This window comes from Microcebus murinus, chromosome 2 (genome assembly GCF_040939455.1).
Source record: "Microcebus murinus isolate Inina chromosome 2, M.murinus_Inina_mat1.0, whole genome shotgun sequence".
Taxonomy (NCBI): Eukaryota; Metazoa; Chordata; class Mammalia; order Primates; family Cheirogaleidae; genus Microcebus; species Microcebus murinus.
Window position 1 is genome coordinate 43,765,109 of NC_134105.1, and position 18,215 is coordinate 43,783,323.

An 18,215-nucleotide genomic window follows, 5' to 3' on the forward strand; every position below is an offset into this window, starting at 1 on the left:
AGGGCATTGTTAACTTCCTTCCACAGATGACCAAACTCAAGCCCCCATAGATGAGTGGCTCCCCAAGGTCCTGTGGCCAGTGAACCTCCTACGGGGTGTGCTGCTGGCCGTCAACGTCTGCTCTGCCACCCCCCAGCTGTGTGACACCTGGGACTCAACTTTCTGGGTCTCAGTTTCCTTATCCTGGAGGAGGAGATTATAGTAACTGCCTTAGGAGGTGGTCTTGAGAGAAGCCTCGCCCCCTTATGAAGGGTCTCTCTCTTCTGACAACTGTTAAAGATTGAGATGTGATGTTCGCTTAGGAAGAAGGTGATTCCAGTCAGGGTCGCCCTTCCCCTCCCCATGCTACAACACAGAACCGACTCTTACCGCATGTGAGTTAAGGGTCCCGGGCTTCCACCTGCGGACTGAGAAGCTGCAAAATGTGGCAAGCAAGTCCAGGGTGGCCTCCCCTCCCCTCCCCCATCCTTGCTCCTCTGAGCTCAGACCAACTCAGAGATCAGCAGCAGCTTGAAACGCAGATTGATTGCATTCGCATCCCAGAATCCATTCTTTCACTGACTGGTGGAAGCCTCTCCTCTCGGCTGGGTCCCAGGCTGGGAGCTAGGGATTCAGAAATTGATAAAACCTACCTTTCAAGTCGCCAGTAGAATTCAGGGGGTAACAGTTAGGAAGCACCTAACACAGCCACATTGCAGGTTTGAAAACAAAGGCTCATCCCCAGCTCTCACGTAGCAGCCCACGTGGTGCCCACGCACAGCGCTCCTGAACCAGCCCTTCTGCTGCCAGGACTGTCCAGGGGACATGCTCCTGGAGCAACTTGTCACTGTCCTCAGAGAGCAGCCAGAAGTGTCCCCTTACACTACAGTCTTTTCTCAGAAAGGAAAGAGAGGATCTCTGTTCACATCAGCTCTCTCTCTCTCTGGTCTCCAGAATTCCATTTCCTTCTGCGCCTTCTGGTCTACACAACAGAAAGACAATAACTTACCCACTGGCCAGATTGCCAATTGCCCAGTATTGGTCCATTTCGTGCTGACACTTTTTATAAATCCTTCTGCAGTTCGCCTCGTCTGACTGGTCCCCGCAGTCATTGTCCCCATTGCAGAGAAGTCTGCGGTTTATACACCTCCCTGGGACAGAGAGAGATGTCAGCCATAGCCACACGGCTGACAGGAGAGGAGCTAACGTAGTATAGGCACCTACCAGGTACCAGATGTTTCGCTGGGCCTTCAATGCTCTGTTTTAATTAGTCACCATGTGTCAGGGCAGATTGGTTATGGCACTAGCAGTATATTTCCCTATCACCCCCACCCCTACCACCAAAAAAAGCCAGTGTTGTATTCCTAAAAGTGCTTAGAGGGGATTATTGAGAGTCATTCTGCAAGGGTGGGAATAGGCAAAGTGCCTGAGAGGCAGGGCCATGTGGCCAGACAGACGGGCAATCTGGACTCTCTCTCTGGGGCTGGAGAGAGGAGGTGGGTTTGGTAGGTCCTGTGAGTAGTCACTAGGGGTGCCACCTTTCGTGTGTTACCTGACCTCCCTGCCTCAATGTGCCCATTTGTAAAATAGGAAAGTCTTCATACCTATCCCATGGGGTAGCTGGGAATTTAAATAAGTAAAACAGTACTGACTCCCAGTAAGTGCTATGTCAGTGTTATCACTAACGTTGTCAGTGTTTTGAGAACCAAGTGCTCGCTGCTGGTAATTATCTGCATTGGGACTGGAGACTTTAACTGTCTAATCACAGATTCTTCCCACTAACACACACTGTCTTCAACAACCATTTGGACTGTGAAAAATTATTTGTATCACCTTTGCTTCCTATTAACTCCTTCCCACTGACTTGACTTCCTTTTTTATTTGTATATTGCTAGGAGATACAGCCCATAAGACAGGTGATTCTGTTTCCTTAGATGTATCTGATCACTTTAGCCAATGTTCTTGTAGTGTTAACAGCAGAAAAATAACAATCTGGTCTCAAATGTTTCTTGCAAGGCATTTAAACTAAAGTCTGCCCCAATAACCAGTATGACTTTGGCCAGAATCACAGAACACGGGCCGTAACGACTCCATGGATACACTGTAAAAGTCTCTCAGATTTATTGGATGGAATTTTGCATTTGCAATAAGCCCTAGAAATTGCACTAACAGTCCCTAAGATATTTCTTGAAAGATCCCAGTGCCCAGGCCACATGGGTACAGTAAAGGTAGAGAGTTACAAGTCCCATCTAGATAATTTAGGTCAAAATACTCTTCTTTTTGCCAGACTTGGGGCAATAGAGAGGCATATGTTTGCTTAGATTTTCTAAATGCATGAGTTGAAAAATGAGTTATTTATTTAGTTTTGCAGCAAGTGATTTTTCATTTGTGTATTCCTTCCTTCCTTCTGTTCACCTGTCCATCTTTCCTTCTACTTTTCCTCCTACTTTTCCTTCTTATAATCAATAATTGTTATTGACTGTATTATGCCTTAGTGGATGTGGTGATGCAGAAATGCAAATGACAGGATCTATCTTTCCAAAGAGTTATCAGAGATAAATGATGCAAACTGCTCTGTTTAACCGTTTTAGGTTTTGTCACACTGTACTCAGTCCCAGGCCTCTCGGGGAGTGAGCAGAGTTAAAAATCTACAAAGAGCTTGCGTATCCATGATGCCACTTGATGCTTTTAATAGACCTGTAAGGTGTTGACACCACCCATGATTTTTTGTTGAGGGGACAAAAATGCAGACAGGTTAAGTGACTTCTCCTAGTCACAAAGTCGAAATAAAACCTGACCCAAGACTTCTGATTCTAGCACATATACTTTTGATGTCCTTAATGTCAATGAATGTGATTTGAATTCCCAAATTTCTAACTGAAGCTCTTCCACTTACCTATTGTATGTTCTTGGGCAAGAAACCTCTCCAAGTCTCAATTTCTTTAATTGTAAAATGGGGATAAAAACAATCACCTATGTGATAGGGTTATTTTCATGAAATAATACATGAAAAAGGAGGTCAGAGATTTGGGGACAAGGAGGCTTTCAGGCCTGTCCCATGACCCTGACCTTGAGCACTAGGCATGGCCTACTCCTCCATCATCATGTGTCATGGCCTTATTTGCAAGGTTCCCCTCTCACTCCTACGTCTATCTATACCTGTCTGTGGACACACAAAGCCTTCACATCGCACTTGGCTTCTGCATGGTCTGGTGGTGACACAGTCTTCTACTTCCTTGTCAAAGGAGTTGCACAGGTCCCCATGGAACTGAGCGGGCCGGAGCAAGTAGGCGTGTCTGTACTGTAGCAGAAAGGAACAAGGTGAACAAGGGCAGAGCCTCAGGGACCCCGGGAGCAAGGGATGCTCTCTGCAAATGGGTCTTGAGCCAGGACTCGGGCTCCACGAGAGCACTGAAGTGTTTGATTGCTGCTCCCCGCCCCTTGCACTTCCCCCATGACCTGCACCTAAGGGTCTATGTTGCGATTGGCTGTCTGCCCAACTCTTTCCCCAATTGCACTGTGAGCGCTCTGAGGGCAGGGACCTTGCCTTTGATCTCTGCATCTGCAGTGAGCAGTCAAGACTTGCCGAATGTAGAAAAGCCATAAGCTTTGGGATCAAAATTAGTAAATGGACTCAGGTGGCTCATTCAATAACAAAAACAATAAACATTCTCTCAGCTTAATTACTCCAATGAGATAATTCAAGTCTTCTCATTTATTCCTTAAGGCATCAGCATATTATAATTGAAAAAGGATGAGCTTTGGAACCACAACTGACTTTGATACTTTGTAGTCATGTTGGGCAAATTACTTAACCTGTATTAAGTAATTTACTTATGTACTCAATTTACTCATCTGTAAAATGGGTATAATGAATTATCTAAATGAACAGCTATGAAGTTTAAATTATATAATCTCGTGTTGTCCGGTACATGGTAGGCACTCAATTTTTTGTACTTATTTTTCTCTTTTTATTATTAATGATTATTAGCAGTCAGTATTGCTGTATCTCTACCTTCTTGTTCATTTATTCCAAAACTATTGATTTAGCCACTCAGTGTTGAGAAAGGTAGGTGTTATTTTCCTCTGCTTATTGTTTGTTTTTACTCATAATCATGCCATCCAGCCTGCCCTCAAAGAGGTCATGGACGGTGGTGGTGGGCCCCAGGCAGTGAAAACACAATGCAACAGGTGCCATGGCTGGGCAAATGCAGAGTGCTCTGTGCTTTCGTGGGAGAATCCCCCGTGCAAACTTAGGAGACGGTGGAAGACACCTGGAAGAAGTGCCCACTAGCTGAAACTTGAAGGCACGGTAGGAATGTCAGGCAGATGTGGAGAACTGGCATGAGGACAGCAGAGAAGAGCAACCTAGGCAGGGGAAACTATTGAGCCAAAGCTGAGAGATCTAGAGAGGATGTGGCATATTGCAGAAAACAAAGAGGCATTCATCACGGCTGGAGGGAAGAGTGCAAGAGGGAGAGTGATCAGAGTGGGAGGAAGATGCAGATGGGAGCAGATAACACAGCCTCTCAGGAAGGCGGATTTAATATTTCATCCTGGGACAAAGATAAACTACTCCAGAGCAAGGAACTGATCAGATCTGTGTGGTTTCCAAATTTCAGCTGCAGTGAAGATTTTGGTGTACAAAAGAAGGGCAAACCCGGATAGCAGCCACTTTGCAGAGTGAAGCATTAACAAGCAGAGTTATTACTTGTATGGCATCTGTACTCATGCTTTGGAAATCCAAAAAAGAAACACAGATAACCCTTTGCCCATGCTCCTTTGTACTTGCAGAGGGTCATTCTTTTTGGAAGGCAGAGCCTGTGAGGACAGGGACCAGGCCTGCAGAGAACACTACCCCCAGGCTCCAAAGGCAGGGTGGGCTCGAGGAGTGTGGAAATGATGGAGGAAATACATCTCCCAGTTTGCGTTGAGAAGTTTGGTTGGTCCCCCACTGGCAGCCCTGCAGACAGGGGCGATGCCAGCTAGGGAAGCATCTGCAGCAAACTCAGAGTGAGGTGCTCTGGCCGGCTGCTGACTCACGCTGAGTCTTCCTGGTTTATGGCGCAGATGAAGCAATTATCCAAATAATTGGATCAATGCTGATAACTTCAGCAATAAAACCTACTTTGGGAACTGAATGATCCTGCTTGGCTGTCTCCATTGATCCAATTAACTGCATAATTGTCCTGGGCTTACTTCCACAGCCTCTTTAGAGTCTCAGCCCATGACTGGTTTGGTTTCCCAAGGATCTGGGGAAATAGCAACCATTATCTTTCCTCTGACACATCTGCTGTTCTCAGAGCTAAGATCCCGGGTCAGCCCTCCTATGGCAAGGGAGGCTGAAGGACAAATACTGCAGAGACTATGTGTGTTCATTAGGAGAACACTAGACAAGGAAGCAGTGGCCTGAGCTCAAGGCCTGCAGTTGCTGCTGGGTGAATCCAAGAAGTCACTTACTGGCTCTGATTCTCTGTTTACTTATCACTCTAACAGAAAGTATGACAACAGTCCTCCCTTCCTTACAGAGCCATCAGAAAATCGAATGAGATCAAGCACCAGATATTTACAAAGTACCTATTATGTGCCAGAATCTGGCCTACACACTGAAGAAACAGAACTCAGTAAGCCTTCACAAGTTCACTGCTAAGTGAAGCAGCGTGGTGTGACAAATGCTAGGATACAGGAATGACAGGGAGCTATCGAAGATCCTAAAAGTTTGCCTGATAAATGAAAGTGGAGCTGAGGAGGAGCCAGGGGACTGGGCAGAGTTCCAAATTATGAGTAAGTGTCAGCCAGTGAAAGAAGTGGGAAAGGCCAGAGAGAGTGAAGTGGTAGGAGAAGGGCAAAGGTTCCGTGTGCTGGGCTGGGGATCTTCTATGGAGATGTAGGCCAGGCTAGGCCCGGGGGACCCTTGAATGCCATGAGTCCAGACTTGATCCTAAGGCCAGGGGTAGACTTTGAATGGTTTCAGTCTGGAGAAAGACAGCTCAGACTTACAACGTGATAGCTTCCCCTGGTTGCACCATGAAAGATGGATTGAAAGAACAGGTTCAAGGCAGGGAGCCCAATTAGGAAGCTTACAGTAAGCAAGGATGGATGTGCTTGGAAAACACTAGAGGAAAAAAGGAAGGATCCGATTGCTACTTGGAAGCACAGAGGGAAAGGCTTCTTTAATTAAATCAGCCAACATTTATTGAGGGCCTACTATGAGCCAGGCCCTGTAGGCAATGCCTCAGCCAACCTTGGTGAGGTCAGGGCTCCTGGAAGCTTAGAGCCTCCCCAGGCCGGGGCACTTACCCTTTTCTTCTGACAGGGGTCACACGCGGTCCAGGAGGACCAGCTGGACAGCTCACAATCAATAGGCATAGGGGTCACATCCACACTCCGTGTCTGTCTGCTCTTAGCAAAGCTCCTGTTGACTACACTTGACTCAAAGGAATGCAGCCCTTCACCTCTAAAAAGTCAGCATAAGAAAAGAGAGTTAAGTACCAAAGGGAATTAAGTATACAACCACCTATACATTCATTCAATAAACGTGTATTTGCTCATTTCTGCAAGGCTATTAGCTTATCATTCTAGTATAGGTTAATTCATTTAACAAATATTTATTGAACACCCAGTAAGTGCCTGACATTATGGCTAGCTATGGTCAAAAGAGTATTGAACTTGGATCAGAAGACAGTCTGTTAGCAGCTGGGGATTGGTCTTGTTTGTTTTTTGTTTTTTTTTTTAACTATATGAGCTTCACTCTTCTCATCTATATAATGGGGATAGTTATACATACATCATAAGCTACTTCTAGGATTAAAAATGATGGTATAGGGGAAAACACTTTGTAAACTCTAAAGTGCCATAGATATTCAGGGAATACAACCACAGCTAGATGTATGATCTTAAGCAATTTGCTCCCCATCTCTGTGCCTCTGCCTTCTAGAAAATGAGAAGTTTGGACCAGATTGTCTTTAAGATATCCTTTGATGTTAAGAGTCTAAGAAACATTTGCTGAGAATAAACTATACTCAGGGTATTGTGCTACAGAGGATACAGACAAATAACGACATAGGTTCTGCATTCTGGAAGTCACCGTTTGTCTTAGAGTAGGAAAAGAGAAAACGTCACATGTCCTTAGCTCTATGGGGCTTTGACCAGCAGGCCAGATTTTTCAGCGTGCATGCCCCATGGCTAGAGCTGTGCTTCAGAATGCGTGCAGGCTGGGTAGGAGGCAGCACAGCCTGGCAGCAGGGAGGAGGCTGGCACAGTAGTGCCAGTGAGTGGCATGAGTCTGAACCACCGCAGTGGCCGGGGAGACAGGATGAGGAAGAGAGGCAGAGGAGATATTTCTCAGCTGGAACGGATTGAAAGTGATGGGTAATTGGGTGGCAATGTGGGGGAGGGGGTGCCAGAGAGAGGAAAGAGTTTAGGTTGATACTAGTTTCCAGTTTGAGTGCCTGCGTGGTGGGAAACGCAAGAGGAAAGGAGAAATCTTGTTGAGGAAGGTGTAAGTTTCCCCTGGTGCATGCTGAGTTCCAGGTGCCCGTGGAACACCTGTGTAGACTCATTTAGTAAATATTAACAGTGCCTGCATGGGTTTGGAGCACAGAAAGAGAGATTTGTGCTAGAGAGAAAGATCTGACACATGAAAAGCTATGGAAGAGGATGAGACGGTTCTTAAGAAGAGAAGCGAGCCAAGGATAAGCTGCTGGGGAACATCGGCACCCCCAGCGACCAGGAGGGATGGGAGCGTGCCAGTCCAGGGTGCAGAGAGTCTAGAGGTGCGCAGGGGGTGAGGCCCGGGGCTGGTGGAGGAGCAGGCGGCAGACAGTGTCACATCTGCAGAGCAGTCAAGCCACCTGAGACCTGAAATATGTCCAGAAGATAAGGCAATGCTTTTGTCCAGTTCCTGGTGCACAGTGGGACATGTGTGAGTGAGTGAGCATGCTCTTTCATCTGCCTGGGCCTCCAGTTTCCCCATCTGTAATATGATGGGTATATTGTGATTCTTGCTTTTTCTGCCATATGGAAGAATGCATTACACTGTAAGGTTATTTGTAATTTGTGTTCTTTTCCAAGGCAAAAAAGAAGAGAAGATGAGAAAAGGAAGAGGTTTGCTGAGCACCCATGTTGGACATGTCAAGGCTGTGCTAGGTGTTTATCCATGTTGTCTCGTCCCATCCTCCCAGCAATGCTAGAAGGCAGCTATGGAGCACTGTGCCTCCCGGACACAGATGAAGCGAGTGGCCCAGAGAGACAGGGACACGCCCACCATCACGCAGCTGGTATGCAGTGGTGTTGGGATCTGAGCCAAGGTCTGTTTGACTCTAGAGCATGTGCTTCGTCCACTGCCCCATGCTGGGTGGGAGGGAACCGGGCCAGATTGGCTCCAACAACTCCCTCCAGTCTCTACATAGGGCCTCTTCCACCCCTGTATCCAAGATTGAGTCATTAGGGAGAAGAGCATCACACAGTTTTCACTGTCTCCAATACATAGGATGTATCACTCCAGACAAGGTCATTAACAACACGTTCTCACTTGGCAAAAGTCCTAAAAAGAGGATAATATTAACTACGGTGAAATCCACGTCCGTGACCACCCCAGAGACCAGCAAAAATCAATTGCCTAGTAAAGTTGGATCTTTAATGAAAGGTCAAAGACTCTAGTGGAAACCACAGGTGGATACTTTAGAATGGTTACTTGAGGCAGGACGCTGCACGCCAGCAGGGGGGCTTCAGAATGTGTTCTTATCTACTAATTTGCCCAGGTTTGACAAAACAATATTGTCTGTGATTTGGCTTCTCCTAAGTATGTATTTGACAGCTCTGCAGGGCACCCTCTTCCTATTTCAACTGCAGAACAGTTGCATTGTGTTTTTAGCAACTCTCGAGCCAGCTCTGGGGCCACAGTTGAGACTGAGTGGATAAGTAATGTACATACTAGCTATTAAGTCACAATTATTTTTCTCTCTGAGATTTGAAAGCTTGTTAATGGCCAAGATGATCACTTACAGAAGGAATTTGGTAAAAAGTAGTTATAACCACCAGATCTCTCATTTTTATACGCAATTTTCATTATGGAGGTGGCAATATAATGAAGTAATCAGCTGAATAAATAGTATGTTTGTAAATTACATCGGATGAGATGTGTGTGGTTTATTAGCACTACAAAATGCAGATCTGAAAGAAAGGCTAGCATTAAATAGCATCTTGAATTCCTGGGAATAACTGGGAGCCCCCTAAAGGCCAGGTCCCATCAGGGTTACACCTGTCTTTCACACCTATGCATTGCTGTAGAAACAAACCCAATGCACATTTTGACCAGCTGACTTAGCTGACTTAACTGCCATCCTTCAAAAATCTCTGTATGCTTTTAAAGCTGAAAAATTAGATATGGATAGAGAAGTACAAAAAATAAAATAATAAACACCCAAGTACTCCCACCTAGATTGCCAATTGTTAACATTTTGGACACTTGCTTCATGTAGATTTGACATCTGCATTTTATAGCAGTTCCACTTCCCTCTCCCTCTTCAGAGGGACCTATTGCCATGAATTTGGTGTGGACCCTTCTGGTCTCTTTTAAATATTTTATCATATATAAACTATATATAGTATTGCTTGTGAGTGCTTTCCTCATACTATACATATCATTTGCTTTTGTCAATCAACATTGCATTTCTGAGGCCTAGACATGCTGATTCATAAAGAGATCTAGTTCATCTCATTTCTTTTATCTGGATGTTCAACCACAGGACATATATTGCATTTAATTTATTCCTTTTTTTTTTTCTTGAGACAGAGTTTCACTCTGTTTCCCCTGGTAAAATGCAGTGGTGTCATCGTAGCTCCCTGAAAACTTAAACTCCTGGGCTCAAGCCATCCTCCTGCCTCAGCCTCCTAAGCAGCTGGGACTATAGGTGTGCACCATGACACCCAGCTAATTTTTCTATGTTTAGTAGAGACGAGGTCTTGCTCTTGCTCAGGCTGGTCTCAAACTCCTGAGCTCAAACGATGCTCCCGCCTCAGCCTCCCAGAGTGCTAGGATTACAGGTGTGAGCCAATGCATCTGGCCTTCTTTTTCTTTTTGAGGGACATTTGCATTTTCTCAATGTTTTGCAATTGCAAATAATGCTCCAGGAAACACCCTTGCACAAGTCCTTGAACATGTGCTCTCTCCACTTAAGGGCTGGCAAGGAGGTGTCTTTCCTGGGGGTGCAGGGAATGCTGTAGCTGGCAATAGGACATATTTCATTTGGCCCAGGTCTCCCACTCTCTTCCTAACAGACATCTCTGATCAAAATAAAGATGGATCCATCCAGTACGGCAGGATTAGGTCAGCAGTAAATTGCGAGCCATCAGCTTATATAGATGGGGTGCGTCAATACATTTTGGCTTTCCGTAGAAATGCCCTGACACAACAACTTTCTTGTCACACACAATTTGTTAGGCAGCTGCATCCCCTTTGCAAACAGCATCCTTTTTCTTTGCTAGAAGGGGCAGCTTCTGGGTGGCAGGTTTTCAATTTCTCTTCTCTCTGTCGTCTGCTGTGGTAGACGTGAAATTTAAAGCAACATCTCAAGGCAACAAATGTGTGTCCCAGAGATAGAGAAACGGCCTGGGAGGCTGGCAGGTCCCACACACAATGCATTAGTGAGGGGCAGAAAGATGCAAAGAGCGTGCAGGGGCTCTGGAACCCGAACAAACTGAGTTTGAATCCAGAGTCCGCTGTGTAGCCTTGGGACAGGTACATGATTTCTCTGAACCACAGTTGAGTCTCCCTCTCTGTGAAGCTGTAAACAGTAGCACGTACCTCAAAGAGCTGTGGGGATTAGAGCTAACGTTTCCAAGTCGGGGCTGAGTAGGCAGCAGACTGAGACCAGAGGGTGTGTCTGATGGGGACGGGGGACCCCTCACACTCAGTGAGAGGCTGTGCCCAGATGGCAGTTTTGGACTGAGTAAAAGGAATGACATTAACCGTCTCTCTTCCCATGGGAGCACTCACACTGAGCCTGGGAGGCCTGAGCACTTCAACATCTCATGGTAGGGGCTTCTCATGCGGCACGAGGGCCCCCCAATTTTCAAGTCACTGGTTCTTCTTTCACTGGAGCCCAAGCGTGAGCTCTCACTAAGATCTTTTCTTTCGCTTGTTTTGCATGCTATTAATGGAGACTAAGATGATGAAATAAATCAGCTAGCATTTAACTGCAGGAGACATCTGGAAAGAGAGAGGGGGAGTGCGAGAGGGAGAAATGGGAGGGAGAGAACCTGAGAACACAAAGATTGGAGCTGCTGAGCAGGTAGCGTGGGTCACTCTCATTTATTAAAATCATTCATATGAATTGGCTCTTTTTCTCCCCATACACTGCAAACTTTATTTTGCATAAAGAATCGCACCATGGCTTTGTTCAGAATACAGAGCAAATATTCTATTCTTCTCAGTATGACAAAACACATTTAAACATGTCAGTTTCTCACAGGACCTTTTGTTGAAGTCAGCCTCTTGGTTCCACAATCATTTGAAGAGAGTTGTTGATATTATTTTATCGGATGCATGCAAATTGCTTTAAGAGATGTTCCTTATTCAATAGACATGTGGCAAAGAGAGGTCAGCATTATATGGCTTTCTATTCCTTGTCACATTATTGATCAAGGAGTCATTTGTGACCGTCACTTACCTGGAGCCAGGCAAACTGAGACAACCCAGCGCGGCGCAGAGAAGAAACAGCTCGGCTGGCGCCCTCCAAGCCCATGCCCTGGATCTCTTCATTTTTTTTTCTATGTGACAGGAGATGCCACCGAGGCTCCTAGATCCATGACAAGCCTACACAGGGAGGGCCACTGTCAGCTTCTGCCCCCATAGAGCAAACAGCTCAGCAGAGTAAACAGAAAGCCGCCAGTGCCTGGAAACTCCTTAGACTTTGCACAGACCGAAAACTTACCTGTGACTCTGGAAACCAATGGGAAGCACGCAAAGCCCTGCAGCAACGTGGTGTTGATTTATCCGTGACAGACTGCGGGGCGAGCCACTGAGAGGACAGGCTGTTAGTGAGGTCGTGAGGGCTGTGGGCTCTAGCTGCAGACTTCCTGGATTCAAGGACATTCTCTGCCACTTACCAGCTTTGGGACCACGGACAAGTCACTTTACTTCTGGGTCTCACTTTCCTCACCTGCAAAACGTTGAGAATTAAATAGTGAATATAAGGAACGTGCTTAGAACAGGGCCCTGTTGGGCACTCAGACACGCAAGCTATTTCTACTAAGTAGAATGCAGGGTTTGGAGTCAGGCGGGCCAAGGTTTGAATCCGATTTCTGCCTCTTTCTAGCTGTGTGATTTTGAGCAAGACGGCAAGAGGCTGCAGGGCTCTCAGCAGAGTGCAAATTCTTTCTCTATGATTCACCAGCTGGGGGACCCAAGGCAAATCACTAACCCTCTCTGGGCCTAAGTTTCCTCATCTATACAACAGGGATGATAATAGCACCTACCTCAGAAGGTGGTTGTGAAGATTAAACAAATCTAAATATTCAGAACACTTTGAGCATTGCCGGGCAAACACTGCGTGCTCTCTTAGTATTCTCTGTGTGCTCATATTTTTATTGTCTGTCTCTGATTCTGTTTCCTCAAATGTGAAGCTGGGAGGACTCTGCCCACCTATCACTCAGAGTTGGGAGTGAGATGGCGCACCAAGTGTGAAGTGCTGCACAGATAGGCATTAGAAACATAACTATAAGAGAATAATTATCCAAATATGCATTGTTGTTGTTGAACAACTTATGTAGAATTTCATTCTATTTAGGGGAAAACAGCTTCCGTGACTTTGCTGGGAAGTGAAGGATAGCAGGTGATCGGTACAGGGAGATTTAACACTCATGTCTAGCATTTGCGAGTGACCCTGAAGAGCCACAAGTGATGGCTGCACATGAAAGGAGCTCAGTAAATGCCTGTGCCCTTCACCTGTCGCCTCTCCCACATTCAAGGTCGGGGAGACCCACTGTCTCTCCTCTAGGGCTGAATGCAGCTACAACAGGCAACACTCGAGTATGGTGAGTCCCACTCGTTTCATTTGAGCCTGGAGGAGCGCTTCCATCTTCGTCCCTTCATCATTCTGGATAGTTCACAAATTAGCCTGGATCCCCTCACTGTTAAAATGGATTAAGCAAAAATATCGCACACTAAAGTGCTCTTGAGATGGCATAATCCAAGCAAACGTTTACCTAGAAAACCTCTAGAAATGCCTCCTGGACTGCTTATGACCCGATGTGGGATGGGCATTTTCACATTTTCAGTTCCAGCTTGGACACGGCGTGTCAGCCCTGACCCGTGACCTGTGTCCACTCTGCCTGTGGCGAGAGAGAAGCCCTTTGCCAACTCAAAGGCAATATGTAAATCACGGAGGCTCTCAAACCTACCTTCCTGAAAACCATCAACCAACTCCCCAAAATCAACACTAAAGTCCAAGCTGCACTGACGTGGCACTTACCAAACCAATTTGCAGCCCATGAAGGGCTGAGTGCACACGGTGGTGATGGTGCTGTCTCGGCCCACGCTGCAGGGGTGGGTGAAGACCCTCGGAGGGCAGAGGTGGCAGGCAATGCGTGAGGTGGGGCTAGCAGAGAGAACACAGACTGGATCTGATCTCCTGAAACAAGTCACATAATTTCTCTGAGACTCTGTTTTCTCATCTGTAGAATGGGGATAATTTATTAATATCCACTGCATAAAGTTGTCTGAGTGTTTGCATGTGTGAAACATTCCGCCCTTGACCTCTTTCCCGACGCAGCTAGAGTTCTCCCCGCCCCGCCGTGTCTCAAGTAGCCGGGCTGGGTCTGCAAATGCAATAAGGAAGCCTAGTGCGGGGACGATGGAAAACCATAGAGGACAGTGGTGTCCTCACATTCACTGTGTCCCAGACACAGAGCCCGAGCTCTGCTGTCAGACCAGCCTGTGTGCACTCCAGTTGTCGTTAGCCCAAACACAAGTCCCCGTCTCATCACCGTCCCAAAGGAGGCCGTTCACCTGAACTTTGACACGATTGATTGTGGTAGTTAATCATTTGTAAACAAGCAGAAAATTATGTTTCAAGAAAGATCTGTGTCTTCTCTCATGTCTGCCCGCATTCAGGAGAAACCGAATCCTTACAAGACAAGGAAGACTCCTGTTCTACCTCTTCAACCTGGTGCACTCAAGGGGGAACCTGCAAATCTTAGAGCAGGCAGTTACAGAAATGAACCCCGTGCTCTCTCCCCTCCAGATTTTTGTGCGTGATGTTCCCTTTCCCAGGAAAGGCACCACTTGGGTAAATACAACTCATTATTTAGGTTTTAGACTAAAGTCACTGCCTTAAGAAAGCCTTCCCGATTGCCTCCCCCGGGGTCCTTTGGTTCCAGGCTCCAACAGGCCTCCTGAAATTCCAATCTCACAGCGCCTCCTAGAGTTTCAGGTGCTGCTCACCTGCGGCCAGGCCAGGCGCACGGCAGCCTCAGCCTGCAGTGAGAACACCACCCATATTTTTCATGGACATTTCGTAGTAAGTTAGCAGTTTTCCCATTCATTATCTCGCTTGATCTTGACAATAAGCCACCAAACTGAGTGTCATCCTCCGTGCCTCTGAGATGGGGTTACACAGGTGGTCCTGCAGCTGGTCACAAGCAAATCTATGCTTAGATACAAGGTTTTTTTGTTGTTTTTTTTTTCTGCCTCCCAAACTCTGCTTTTTCTAATTCTGAAGATTGGCCTGCCCTTAGGAAATGCCAGCACTGATTTAGGTCTAGAATGATTATTACAGCTCATCACTCCTCTGGCTTAGCTGCTCTGATGAGGGGCTATGGCTCTTGTCTCTGACCGTGAGAGAGGCTTTTAAACTGATCATAGGTCTCTAGGCCTTTAAACCATATCTAGGAATGCGTAACTTTAGGTCTATGGATCTCTAACAGTTTTTTTTTTTTTTTCCAACATTTGATGACTGATTTTCCAGCCTCCACCTGGTTCCATACCCAATGCCAGGTTTCAGGTTCGGGCTAGAGCAGCACTCCACTCCTAGCACCTATTTTTGTATTAGTTAGATTTTGCTGCATAACAAATAGCCCCAAGATGTGGTAGCTTAAAACAATAATTATTTATCAGCTCATAATCCTTTGGGTCATCAAATAGGTCTAGGCTAAGCTGGGTGTTTCTGCTGGTCTTGCCTGGGTTCGGTCAATGGGTGGGGCAGCTGGGGCTTGGTTGATCAAGGATGGCCTTACTCACCTGCTTAATGATCCAGTCTGTCAGTTGGCTTGGCTGTTGGCTGAAGTTATGAGGTGACTGGGGCACATGTCGCCAAGTAGACTAACTCAGGCTTGATCTCACAGTGAACTCATGGTTTTAAAAAGCAGCAAGAAAGGACAAGCCTCAATGCACAAGTGCTTTCCAAGCCCGTTTGCAATATGTTTCTTGATATCCCATTGGCCAAAGCAATGCCATGCCTGTATTTGAGAGATGGAGAAATAGCTTTTTCCTGCTGATGGGAAGACCAGCAGCATCACATTACAAAGAGCTATACATATGGGGTTGGAAGGAATCTGTGGACATTTTGCAATTTGCCATAGACATGCATCAACTTCACGTTGAGGCAGTTAAGAGCCAGTGTGCTGTCTCTATTTCTCTCCTCTCTGTCCTGTTGATTTGGAAGCATGTGTTGAGATAATACTGTCTTATGGTGCAAGGAGTCTATATCCTGGGTCACAGGTGGAGGAGAGCTTCTACTGACCCACAAAGGGCTTTATCAAGTGAGAATTAAACATCTGTTGTGCTTGTCATTGGAATCTTGTGGTTTATGTGTGACTACAAAAATAGTTACCATATCTTGACCAATATACTCACATATTGCAGACAAAATCTGGTGTGTGTGTGTGTGTGTGTGTGTGTGTGTGTGTGTGTGCATTTTTCTGGTGAAAAATCTAATAGCTTTCCTAAGATTCTCAAAAGAATCTGAGATTCAAAAGAAGTAAAAACAAAACAAAATATTTCCTCAAGAGATATAAGTTTTTCAGCTCATAGAATTACCTGTTGTCTCTTTGAAGGGAGTGTGGTGTAGTCTGAAGTATTTGGGGAGTCAGGAAGACCTAGATTAGCATCTCATTTCTCCTATTTATTAGTTTATACCCTAAAACAAATCCATTAACCCCTCTCAGCAGTCGTCTCCTGAGTTTAAAATTCAGGTTTGTTGAAATAATGCTTCAATAATCATTTATTGAGCATCTACTAGATGCCAGGTACAATACTAAGTAACAAATGCATAATAAACCCTCCCTACAAGAGCTGACAGCTTAATGAGAGGACAGGCACAGTCGCACATAATGGTGTGCAGTGTGATAAGTACAGTGAAGAGGTGTGCACAGTATAGCTCGGCCATCAGCAACGTGTGTGTGTGTGTGTGTGTGTGTGTGTGTGTGTGTGTGGTCACTGGGAAAGCTTTTTCAGGAGTGGACTGACTCTTACAAGTTAAAGAGGAGTTAGCAAACTAAAGGGAGGGCACGCAGCAGCATTATGGGCAGAGAGGTTAGCAAAATCAAGATAGAAAGGTGAGAAGTTCCAAAGGGTTGATGTAAACCATAAGCCATTCTGTGTTGCTGGGGCACAGAGTTCAGCATGAGCAGTGGAGAGAAATGAAGCCGGAGAGGCAGGCAGGAGCCAAACCAAGTAGGCAATGCTAATGATATGGATTTTATCCTCAGTGGGAGGGGGGCTATTGAGGGGTGTTAGGAGGGAAAGGAAGGGGACTATTTTCTTTGTGCAAGAGATTACTCTTGCTGCAGTGTAGAGAATGTATTAGAGGGAGGCAAATTGGAGGAGAGAGACCTGTTAGGAGGCTGGTCTAATGGTCCACTGAGAGATGCTGAAGGCCTGAATTAGAGCAGTGGTAGCAGAGGAGAGACGGAGAGGAGGCATAAATATAATATCTGTCTTACGTCGTTGAGAGAAGTGAATAGCACACTGTCTGTGAAGGGCTTTGCAAACTATGCAGCTCTGCACAGAGGTGGAATTATTATGACTGAGATTAGGGCTCTCTGTTAAGGAAAGCATACGAAGCCCCCTGGGCTGATCTTGGCAGCTGTGCAGAGCAACCCGCCCTACACAGCACACATGTCCTCGTGCATCACCCACAGTCCTGTGGGTTATAGCGCGGGCTCCTCCACATTCAGGTGAGATCCTTGTCTTCCCAGCTTACCTGCCCTGGATCCTGGGGGGCAGCATCTATCCCCCTCCTATTATCCCAGAGTCTTAATCAGTGTCTCAGACCCCTGATCTCTACCGTTTTCACTGTAGGTTTTTCCTCGTAGCCTGGGGAACCCAATTTAAAAGAGCTCTTAGAAGACTGCTGTGATAACTATATCACAAAAGGTGGTTCTGAATATTAGAATGCCTTATCCATGGCATGGTTATTATCACCACGGTGCTTCAAAATTGTCCCAGAAAGAAGTATGGGTTGGCTGAGTGGGCAGTGAGTCCGTTGGAGGACTGTCTGGGGAGAATAAGACCCAAATGAGAAAATGATGTGGCTCTATTACCAACTGGAAAAATCAGATAGAAAAAAAATTAAAAGAAAAGTAATGATAGCCAGCAAAATTAATGCAGAGTCTCATCCTCCTGTGGGAAAGAGAGTGGCTGTTCGTGGAGCCCACATCCCCTGCCTCTTAGGCTGCACTACATGCTCCGACTTCCCTTGCAATTATACTTAGCCATGCGACTGCAGTCTGGCTAATGAATACAGGGAAAAGTGATGTGTGCTGTTTTATGCCTGACCCACATAAACCTTCCCATGTGCAATCCTACACCCTTTCTTCTCCCTGTCTGCTAGCTAGATGTGTATATGCAGGGCAACCTTGGAAGCTAGTGTTGAAGAGGGAAGAGCCTCTGGCAGCCTGGGTTCCTGCATGACTGCATGGAGCAGCAACCTTCCCACCCCCTGCTGGTGAGACTGTGTTAAGCCACTGAGATCGCAGTGTCTTTCTGTTACAGTGCATAGCATCCCCTAATCGGATACATCCTCCTTCCCACAGTTCTCATTCCCCACCTCACGGAAGTGGCGAGCATGGACTGAAAAGGAGTCATGGGTTGAAAACAGGCATCTAAGTGGCCCACATCTATGACACTGCTCTGGTGGTGGCACAAAGGCATCATCTATTTAGCAGAGGAGGCTCAGCTTCTATTCTAGGGTTTCGGTTGCCCTTTGTGTTGATGTATTAATATATGGGAATTC

At 46.1% G+C, this 18,215-nt stretch overlaps 1 protein-coding gene across 1 annotated transcript in view; it reads right to left on the reverse strand.

The window, feature by feature from the left end:
- C8B (complement C8 beta chain) overlaps positions 1-11,878 on the reverse strand; it is a 36,212-nt gene extending 24,334 nt beyond the window's left edge. Inside the window, exons 1-4 of the mRNA XM_012785123.2 lie at positions 11,652-11,878; positions 6,280-6,436; positions 3,139-3,280; positions 989-1,130 (exon numbers count right to left, since the gene is read on the reverse strand). Coding sequence (XP_012640577.2) covers positions 989-1,130; positions 3,139-3,280; positions 6,280-6,436; positions 11,652-11,743 — 533 coding nt within the window. The 5' untranslated portion in view covers positions 11,744-11,878. The remainder of the gene's footprint in view (positions 1-988; positions 1,131-3,138; positions 3,281-6,279; positions 6,437-11,651) is intronic.
- Positions 11,879-18,215: the final 6,337 nt, after the last annotated feature.